Source organism: Eriocheir sinensis, chromosome 8 (genome assembly GCF_024679095.1).
Source record: "Eriocheir sinensis breed Jianghai 21 chromosome 8, ASM2467909v1, whole genome shotgun sequence".
Classification (NCBI taxonomy): domain Eukaryota; kingdom Metazoa; phylum Arthropoda; class Malacostraca; order Decapoda; family Varunidae; genus Eriocheir; species Eriocheir sinensis.
In genome coordinates this window covers 16,311,978-16,323,287 of record NC_066516.1, presented here as the reverse complement: position 1 = coordinate 16,323,287, position 11,310 = coordinate 16,311,978, and the positions used below count along the sequence as shown (strand labels likewise).

Below are 11,310 nucleotides of genomic sequence, written 5' to 3'. Positions count from 1 at the left end.
GGTTGAGCACCTGTACATTGACCGCAGGTGTGTAGTGCAGTGCCGCTCCCCCTCGCTTGACCTTTATGCTCTAATTCAAGGTACTAAATAATCAGAGGTAAACTTCCTATGTAAACATCTGCGAGGCGTAAGTTTACCGTTGTCACCTCATGTGTGGCGGTGTTGGTAACGATGTTTACCGGCGGTCCTCATGTCGCTGGCTGGCGGCTGTGGCTCCGGACATTGTACTCCTGCTCCTCCTCCTCCCCCTCCCTGCTCTCCAGGCCTACGACTTTCCCTCGGCGGCGACTCATTCATTATGCACGACCAGGAAAATAAGTTTCCCTCCAGCCTGATGTTTCGGTCACGCGGTGGGCACGGCCCTCCAGACTATTAGGGCGGCCAGTGTGTGTTATCACGTCCCTTGCGGTCAACTGGAGGCCACGATGGCGTTATTACCCCCTTGTCTGCCCCTTCATTACGACCCCCTGGAGTCTGTCGCAAACTCAAATACGTTCATAAACAAAGTGAGTCATCCTGGAAAAATCACGGTACTTGTGTATTTCTGTTTGCCAAACACATGTCGAAAATATTAGGCAGACAGTCCTACGAAATGTTCCACTCATTCTCTGTCCCATCCCAAGATGCCAGTGAGGCGTAGCCAATAGGAGACGCTCGGGGTGGACAACAGCCAATCGTCGAAAAGATTTGTTAAAAGAGAGAGATGATGCCGCCATGACAACCAATGCGAGGCGCCCTCGTGCGCGAGGCCCCGCCCTCCGCGCCGAGGCCCCGCCCCATTGGCTCGCTTGTATGGAGTTAGTGGAGGACGTGTTGTGTGTTGTTAGTCTTGTGTATGTCGGACACCAGTGACCAGTTGTGTCTACTGTGTTGGCCAGTGACCGCCCGGTGGCCAGTGTCGATGGGATGTGTAATTAGTGAGAGTAACACTTTGCAAGGTACACATCACTGAGGTGCCATAGACCCGGCCTACACTCGGCAGTGGACTGTATTCATCCTGTAAGGACTGCAGTCTGCACAAAACACCATGTCAGCCTACACCCAATTCGGCTACACCTACCCAACGGCAGCCTCCCAGGTAAGTCCCAGCAACACCTGAGGGACGCCTCGAGCCCCTCAAGGGGGCCAAAAGCCCCTCACGTCCCCTCAAGGCCCCGTGTGGCTCTGAGACTCACCGTAAAAATGCCGTCTTTTTATATGCTTTGTGGTGCGCATGTCGCTAATATGAATCAATAATTCATATTTTTCCCCGCCCCCTTGAGTCGAGACCGATGCCAGATTGGCACCGAGGCGCTGGCACGGGTAAAAAGGACCTCTCAGACTCCCAATTAGCACCGCTATCAACATTCACGCTCGCGGATATATTACCGAACTCCTCTGCTGGATCGATGGTGTCAGCGGCGGCGGCGGCGGCGTGGTAGTGGTGGAAGGCGGGCCGCTGCAGCTGCCGCCTCCTGACCTCCTTGTCCTCACATCAAAGCTTCATGGCTCCTGCCTTGGCAGATTTGGCCTCTGACTTGTTTCTCTTTCACGATTTGAGTATGTCCTCGCTTTCCGCCGCTCGTTACCCCGGCCATGCCAGCAGGTGAAGCAGCTGGCCGTGCAGCACGCCGCGCTGAGCCGCCAGCCTCACAGCAGCGGCAGGGAGCGAGCGTCAGTGAGGAGGAACATGTTAGGGTCTTAGCGACGGCCCACGGCGGGACACGGCGTCGCGGCGGCAGGAGGGAGGAGGCGAGGGCAAGGATCACTTGACTCCCAGAATTCTTAATGACACTCAGGTCATTTTCTTCCCTCTTTTCTCTATCTCACTTATTTTAATGACGGACAAACGTTGATTTATAGAGAGGATGGCCTACCGGGTACAAGGTGGGCTGGAAGGGGGGAGCAACACAATCGAGCGAAAGACAGAGATGAGGTAATCTACAATGTAATGAGTTGACGGGACCTAATGTCCTACTGAAAAAAAAAATTATAATAATAGAATCAAGAGATTTTTAAAAATTTTAATATTATTATTTCTACTTGATATTTTTCTATTAATAAATTGGTACACGAAATAATCAATATATATATATATATATATATATATATATATATATATATATATATATATATATATATATATATATATATATATATATATATATATATATATATATATATATATATTAGTAACTTTATATGTAATCATAAAGCAGCAACGCCTGGGAAACAATAATATGCATGCCAGCAAGTAAAGCAGACAAACGTATTGCGTTGGGCGTCACAGCCTGGACAAACATTTCTCAGAGACAGACTCATTGTTAAGGCGGTTTTGTGCGTCCCCTAAGCGGCCCCCTCCGCAGGTCTAGTCGCAGGCACAGGTGTGCATCAAGGACCTGCCTGTTTAAAATCCTGAATTAAAATGGGGAAGTCGTTTACCTTTCGTTAATGTATACTTTTGGTTGGGTGTACATTTGAACATGCCACGAATGTTACGGCTATTTTAACAGCTTCTATTTGTTGAGGTCAACATGTCATTTAGTTTCATCCTTCTCCGTCACCGCGGCGCCGGCCGTCCCTGTAGCAGTAGACACTGACAGCCTAACACTTTCCTCTACAACTATCATGGCGCCCCAAACACACTTCCTTTGAGTTATGCATATTTAATAAATAGTGTTGGTGACAAAATGACAGAGGTCCGCGTGCCAGGCGGTGGTGTCAGGTGAGGGTGGCGGCGGACACCAGGAAGTGACTGGTCCGTTTCCTTTGCACCATGTGTTGCATTTACTGAAACTATCAGAGGCACGGCAAGGCTAAGCGCTGCGTGTCCCACCCTTCTGACTGGCAGAATGACTTTTCGAACAATACATTTTCACTTAGCCAGGTGGAGATGAGCGTCCGCCGCCTGGCCACGGCTGCTGCACTGACACTGTCAGGCCCGTGGCGAGGACGGTAGCGAAGAGGTGCAAGGATGAGGTGAAGTTGTGTAAGGGATATGGAACCATGGCTTTTCATTCACCACATACTAAAATGAAGTGCATTCCAAAGTTCTGTTATGATTTAAAGCAAATATGAATATAGGTAGATAAATGAATAAAAAAACTAAACATAAAATACACACATATAAACATCAATATATATATATATATATATATATATATATATATATATATATATATATATATATATATATATATATATATATATATATATATATATATATATATATATATATCAGTATCTAAATAAACTGTCATGCTAAATGAGGCTCCTGAAGCATCTTTGAAGTTCAAGATGCCACACATGCGGCGCTGCACTTTGCCAGACACAACAAAGGGCTGCCACGCACCGCACCTCGGGTCAGGTGGACGGTGAATGTGCCGTGCGTGGCCGTGTTCCGTGACCCGTGCCCGCGTGTGACGTGTCGGGTCGTGGATAACACTCACTGCTGCGATATGACGATGCCGAGAACAGGACCGTGACTGTGGCGGCGACAGTGGCGGTGGCGGTGGTGGTGACGACAGAACGACTCTCAAACACCTGCTATCCACAGAAATATATGACCTGGGTCATCCTTCACGTGTTGACGAGTAGCTCGTCTGCTTTGCTGTTCTGCTGTTTTCACTTGGATTCCCTACCCTTTCTACTCCCCCGTGTACCTTCCCACGCTGGCTGCCCCCCAGCCCCCCTCCTCCGGCGGCAGGCTGGACACAGTGCGTCGCCGCTGGTCAGCACTTGTACTGCCCGCGCGCAGGTACAGTCCACCAGGTGACCCCCGCCCCCCCTGTAGGCGGCGGTGGAGCCGTGCCTTCAACACCCAGTGCTCGCACTAGTGGACACTAATACTTTACTTGTGAGCACACCGGACACCCGAAGTCATACCGAACTCAGCTTCTTATGTTGTCGGTAAGCTTACATTGCTGACATTTTTTTAACATTTTTCGTGTAGGTGCTTTCCGTGATTTTAGATACTTTGTGAATTACTTATGAAGTCAAGAATTAAGTCCGAAGTTGACCAGTGTACTGAAGTTCAAGGAGTGATGTAATGTTACATTACATAATATATGTGTGTGTATATATATGTATGTATGTAAGTATGTACGAACGCATATATATATATATATATATATATATATATATATATATATATATATATATATATATATATATATATATATATATATATATATATATATATATATATCTCTATGCACATACTTAGGTAACTTATGTATCTAGGGTTTAGATATCTGGTCACGGCCAAGTAGGCGTCTCATTCGCGGTCTGCATCACCACTGCAGCGGCTCCGTCCGTGAGTGGCGGCATCACACACCCAAGGAGTCACGGTGTCCATCCATCATCAGCCGTCCCTCGGCACGCCCCGGGAACAATCATCACCGATACTTCCATAACCACCGCCACCTCCACCACCACCACCGTCTCCACCTCGTCCTAGCTCAACTGGTCGAGATGGTTGGTGTCGAGGAAAGCTGGAAGGTAAATCGCTTTTGACTGTTATGTTTGTGATGGAGGGCACAGCGTGGCCACGACGGTAATGGTGATGACCTGAAGTGTGAGACGGAACAATTTGGGAAGGAGTTTGTAACGAAGACTCGTGTGGTTGTGGTGTTACAGTGATGAAGTGCCTGGAGTGAGGTGACAGGTGGCGTCTAAAGATGAAAATTACTAATGAGTCTCTGCTGCTAATGGTACGGCGGGGTTGCAGGTGCGCCAGATAATTAGTGCTGAAGGTATTAAGGGCGACACTCCACCTGTTGAAAATACGGTGACTTGCGAGCCGTCTACAACAGACGTTCACATTTTTATTTATGGAAATTATTGAGACTCAGAATTAGGTTTAGCCACGAAAGACTATAACCTCCATTTCTGTGTTTCTTTATTATTCACAGCAACAACCAATTCAATCACAGGTGTATGCGCGGGAGGGCGGGCTGGCGGGCTCCTCTAATTATTGATTCCTTTCTGCACAACCCGACAAACTGGAGCAAAAGAAAAGCGTAGGCAAAAACGGCGCCTGATTATCCACGCTTCCTTAGTGACGCTAATCGCCGGAAATTGCCAACACAAAAAGAATTAAAACAAGAAGATCGCGGCTGATTAAAAAGAGAGAGAGAGAGAGAGAGAGAGAGAGAGAGAGAGAGAGAGAGAGAGAGAGAGAGAGAGAGAGAGAGAGAGAGAGAGAGAGAGAGAGAGAGAGAGAGAGAGAGAGAGAGAGAGAGAGAGAGAGAGAGAGAGAGAGAGAGAGAGAGAGAGAGAGAGAGAGAGAGAGAGAGAGAGAGAGAGAGAGAGAGAGAGAGAGAGAGAGAGAGAGAGAAGGAGAGAGAGAGAGAGAGAGAGAGAGAGAGAGAGAGAGAGAGAGAGAGAGAGAGAGAGAGAGAGAGAGAGAGAGAGAGAGAGAGAGAGAGAGAGTGACGGAGCAGAGAATCGCCGGTCAGACTGATTGGAATGGCAACATCTTCATAAACGGGCCGCGCCAGGTCATCCCGTATGCCGCCGCGGCCACTCCACCTGCGGGGGGAAGAATACCAACCAACACCACGCGACGTAGCCACCAGTCAGCCAGAAAGTCAACCTCCCACTCAGATCGCTACCACCCACCACCAATCAACACCACCGTCCACTCATCACCTCCCACCCACCCTACAACTCGCAAAATCTTCACTGGCTTAGATTATGGCGCGGTTGTTGTTCAATTCGCATCGGTCAGTCTTGCGTAGTTACGTGGCGATGAAGTATTCACCTTAACCACATCGTTCTCGTCCTCGTCCTCCCTTCATAGTGTTTGCTGACAGCTACTACGTGTGTGTCTATACGAATACGTGTGTGTGTGTGTGTGTGTGTGTGTGTGTGTGTGTGTGTGTGTGTGTGTGTGTGTGTGTGTGTGCATGCGTGGGTGCAACTCTCTCCCAAATACCGTCATACGTTTAGGATATTCATGACGGTATTTATTTTGCAGACCGGTCTTTACGTGCACACTTTGTTTATATTTTATTCAGACAATATCAAAGCATTCTTTCAAGGAAGACTCATCCATTGTAGCACTACCTACCGACAAGCAAAAACAACAGTAACCAAGATAGTACGGATCGTGACTATAAGGAAAAAAAAATATAAGTAAGGAAAATTTAAGCTGTGATTTCGATACACGCGCTTCGACATCTGCCATGGGCACGAATAAAGGAAAATAACGTAAAGGAAGAACTGAACAAACAAGACAGAGAGGCTGGCATTGTGATTTAAGCAGCCTCGCTCCTGTCCCTCCCTGTCTCGCTCCCTTCCCCTCGCCCTCCCTCACCTCTTCACGCCCTTATCTCCTCTCCTCCCATATCTGCCATTCCTCGCGTCCCTGTTAATTGGTGTCACGACGCTAAACATTGGACTGGGCAGTATCTCGCCACTCATGTTCTCACACTTCCTGCAAAAGCCACCGCCGGCCCGTCCTGCACCACCAGGCTTCCGGCAGCTGGCGACGAGGACCGGCCGAGCAAAAACCAACCTGAGCAGGAGTATTGGCGGACGGAGGAACTAACGTTTGAGAAAGTGGAGTGGAGGAAAGACGGGGATATTGATAATGACAGTTATGATGATAACGATGATCGGGCAAAGATAACAAGCGGTGATAGTAAAGTATTGCTAATATAACGATTTTGTTTCGGAATAGGGGATGATGAAGAAATAATACCCTCATTTAGTTATAATAATGATAATGATAATAACACTACTACTGCTACTATTAATAATAATAATAAAAAAATAATAATGATAATAATAATAATAATAATAATAATAATAATAATAATAATAATAATAATAATAATAATAATAATTATAATAATAATAATAACAATAATAATAATAATAATAATAATAATAATAATAATAATAATAATAATAATAATAATAATAATAATAATAATAATAATAATAATAATAATAATAATAATCATCTCCATAATAACTATGATGATAATAATAATATTATAAGGTGTACACATTTTAACATTTATAACAACGCTATTAAGAGAAATTTATTTTTTAATATATAATGATAATCAAATAGTGACAATTGTAATAACAGTCAAAACCATAATTATAGTATTAAATATCATGATTATATTATTATCAGCAATAATAATAATAATAATAATAATAATAATAATAATAATAATAATAATAATAATAATAATAATAATAATAATTATAATGATGATAATAATAACAATAATAATAATTATTATTATTATCATAAAGTAATAATAATACTATAAGTAGAAAAAAAAGAATAATACAAATACGTAGAATAACTATAGCGAATATTCTAACGATAACAATTATGATATTATTATTATTATTATTATTATTATTATTATTATTATTATTATTATTATTATTATTATTATTATTATTATTATCATTATTATCATAATTATTATATTATCGCTATCACTAGCTATATTAGTAATTTATTAAATTGTTACTATTACTGCAATGTTACTATTATCATTATCATAATCATTGTTAATGTCATCATCATGACCATCATCGTCATCATCATCTTCACCACCACCAGTATAATTATTCATCATAGTTTATTTTTATTTTTCTTATTATAAACCCCATAACAACAGTCGCATTCACACACTGACACCCCAGCCCCCTTCACACACACACGTACTGGGCAGAGAACCTTAAGCCATACGACCGAGCAGAGCTACAACACACGATAACGCTGCTAAGAGAAGTATAAAGCGTTTAGCAATAATCACAGAGACATAGGAGCAGAATGTGACAGTACACCTTGCAGCTCAGGTGTGAGTGAATCAGTCAGTGGAGGTGGACGTAGCGCCGCTCACCACCACAAACATCACCACCATCACAGGAGAAGGAGGCAAGGGGCGAGAGGAGAGCCTTGTAGAGCTTGTAGGAATATTAGAAGGTATAGGCAGCGTGTAGGAGGAAGACATGGATATCGGTAACGACTAATGAAGATAATGAGGACAGGGTAATGATTATAATAGTGATGATAGCAAGAAATTATTGACGAAGTTTGGGATGAAGTTGCTGCGGACGCTGAAGACCAACATGGAGGTACACTCGATGAAATTACGACTCGCGGCTCATAATTGGCGGCCACTCCGTGATAAGACTCGACATGGCGGCCGAGGCGTGCATGGCTCTGCCCCAAATCACCAGTGTTGCATACATTATACTGTGGTCATCTCTCTCTCTCTCTCTCTCTCTCTCTCTCTCTCTCTCTCTCTCTCTCTCTCTCTCTCTCTCTCTCTCCCCACCCTCTTCGTTGACCGCCATAGATGAGTGGGATGCTGATGCTGATGATGATTATGAATGGTATAAGGATTTGGGGTGGGAAAGTGATTAAGCGCTGGTGTGGTATCGGAGAAAAAGAACCTACTGTATTATGAAGAATGAGTTCATGAGTTGAAAAAAAGAATACAAAACAGGTGAGAGATTTTAATGAAGAGGAAAATGAACCTTTAATTTTGCTGTTGAAGTAGGGGTGAACGAAAGGATGAAGGAGTGCTTGTGTGGCGCCTCTGAAGCAGTATGGAGCGTATTTAAATCGATGAAATCTTTGAGAAATATAACTGATAGTGCGACGGATCTGAATAAAGGACGCAAGACTTGAACGGCGTGTATCGAGACAGAAGAGTGAAGAAGGAAGGAGTAAAGGTGTTGAAGTGTGCGCGCGCAGAGGTTGCTTGAGCTGTGACTGTAGATCGGAAAATGATTGCGGAAGCCGGAAGCTGGCTCAGTATCAGGTGTGAAGTATAAGAGTATGATAATAAGCCAATCACAAAGCTCCGTCTCTCAGGTACTGATACAATAATAAGCGGAAGTCACACCTGGGGCTGAGCTGTGTGCCCCGCCAGAAGATTATTTTATTGACCTTTTGCTTGATAATGAGGGAAAACTTCATAACTCGTGTGAAGTAACGAGTCCAGTGCGTGTGGTGAGCGTATTTTGCCTGATACTACAATACACTTTCATCTGAATATGTATATAACTTATTAAATTTATCAAACAAACCGCAATGGCTCGCTAGGGTTTGGAAACAATAGCGTAAAGAAAGGTTATCACGTGTGGGATTTTGAGTACGTTCATTGTTAAGTTCTAAAGTTTTGTCTGGTGAAAAAGAATCGGTTAACTTGGCATGGAATAGATGTTTACTATCCGTGTGTCGTCATTCCACCAAGAGTAAGCATTGTCATGAAGAGGAATGTCCATGTTTGTTATAGTTGTGCAAGACTTTCCGCCATCTATCTAACCAAAGGAGGGAGTTGGTGTTGGTAGGCCTAGAGTGAGGGTGCTGGTGGTGGCCGGTCAGCACCTGTACCATCACCATCACCATCACCAGCGTCGCCTCATACCTGTCAGCGCGCCGCTCCATATAAATTATTGTACAGAGCTTTGGTGTTTCACGCAGTTAAATTTTCACGTCATAGTCGGTTCCGCGGTGAATGTTTTCCCGGGCCATTGCTGTGGAATTAGATAAAAGAAGCCGTGATTTCCCCTTTCCGTCGTCATAGAAAAGAAATAGACATGTGTGCTTGGTTCTCTTTATCATAGTTTTTATTCATCATTGTTTTCATTCAGGCAATTTCCTAGAGGTGTCCCTTGCGCTGCTTTAGGTTGTATTTTCCTTGTGTCCGCCGTCATTCAGTTTTGTCCATCCAAGTCACTCAGAGACTACGGCAAACACTCGAAAGGATTTATTACCAAATGCAAGTTATCGCCAGTACTCGATGTGGTCACCTCCTCGCACGGCGGCCAAGGGACCTAGAAATGCAACTTTCATATCATTAAAATTTAATGATGACTCTCTGTAGCAGAAAAAAAATAAACTGTACTTACACAGTAACGCAACTTGAGTTGGTTAAATGAATGTGAGTTTCTTTATAATCACAAATTATATTAATAGCTAATGATAATAATAATAATGATGATGATAATAATAATAATAATAATAATAATAATAATAATAATAATAATAATAATAATATAACGGTAATGGTAAAAATAATGATAATAATACTTATCTTCATTATATTCATATAACTATATTATTATCATTGTTATTATTATTATTATTATTATTATTATTATTATTATTATTATTATTATTATTATTATTATTATTATTATTATTATTATTATTATTATTATTATTATTATTATTATTATTATTATTATTATTATTATTATTATTACTGTTATCATCGTCATCGACATTATATCATCGTCGCCATCTCCTCCTTACTACCTGCTAAGTCCCGGTCACCGCCGCTCACACCTATACAAAGAACCTCATCTTCAAGAGTATGACATTACCTTGGATTTTGGATACAACGATGAAAACGATGTGCGTGCCTCTTTGTGTGTGTGTGTGTGTGTGTGTGTGTGTGTGTGTGTGTGTGTGTGTGTGTGTGTATGTGTGTGTGTGTACTTCGTCTCCCTCTATCATACCTCAGCTAAGTACGGATTTAGTGTGTTTATAATTATTTAACCTGCGTCCAGCAATAGCCGCCTCGCTCGCTCCGTTCATTCAGAGTCCGCGTCCGTCGAGGTGAGGAAATTTGCCCCTGAGACTAATGTATTTTCGTAGGAATGCTTTATTGTCTACGGCGCTTTCCCGGTGCTTGAGCAGGGGATTTAATTGCGGGGCGACTCTCGTTGCGCCAGTTATTCGCTCTCTGCAGTCTGTTCTTCATTAAACTCCCAGGTTATTCCGCTCACCGAGGACCAATTAGCGCAGACGGAGCCATTACACCTTTACCTGTCCAGCGTAACAAAGATTCCTCTTCCCTGATCCTACTTTTTATGGCCGTATAAAACGAGACTTTGGGCACCACTTTCGTAGACCTTCTAAATATTTGTGGTGGCTTTTTTTCTCTCTCTCCCTCTTTCTTTCTTTCTCTCCTATTGTACCTTTGATGCTATTGGTGCGAGGTGTCATGAGCCATGTCGTGTAGTGTATGGGAAGAGGCGGAGGGATTTTTAAAGGCACAAAGAGGGACAAATTTGCATGTTTCGGGACACTTAGCGGAGGGCGGCGGTCTCCGGTAGTTATCTCATCTCTAATTAGCGTATTAAGAGTAAGTAGCGCAATTACCCTTCTATAATTATCCTGAGAGAAGTGTAATCGTCGGCTGAGATACCTGGGAGAGGGAAGGGCAGGGCGGGGCGGGGCAGGGCAGGGAAGGGTAAAGGCGTGTGTGATGTGCCTCCGTCCGCCGCTGCCGCCGCCTTGCCCTCCTTCATACACGCCACTCTTGGGTGCCCCGTCTG

At 43.4% G+C, this 11,310-nt stretch overlaps 1 protein-coding gene across 1 annotated transcript in view; it reads left to right on the top strand.

The window, feature by feature from the left end:
- The first annotated feature begins 685 nt into the window (after positions 1-685).
- Positions 686-11,310, top strand: part of LOC126995601 (homeobox protein caupolican-like) — a 149,110-nt gene continuing 138,485 nt past the window's right edge. Inside the window, exon 1 of the mRNA XM_050855297.1 lies at positions 686-1,078. Within this exon, the coding sequence (XP_050711254.1) occupies positions 1,028-1,078 (51 nt within the window). The 5' untranslated portion in view covers positions 686-1,027. The remainder of the gene's footprint in view (positions 1,079-11,310) is intronic.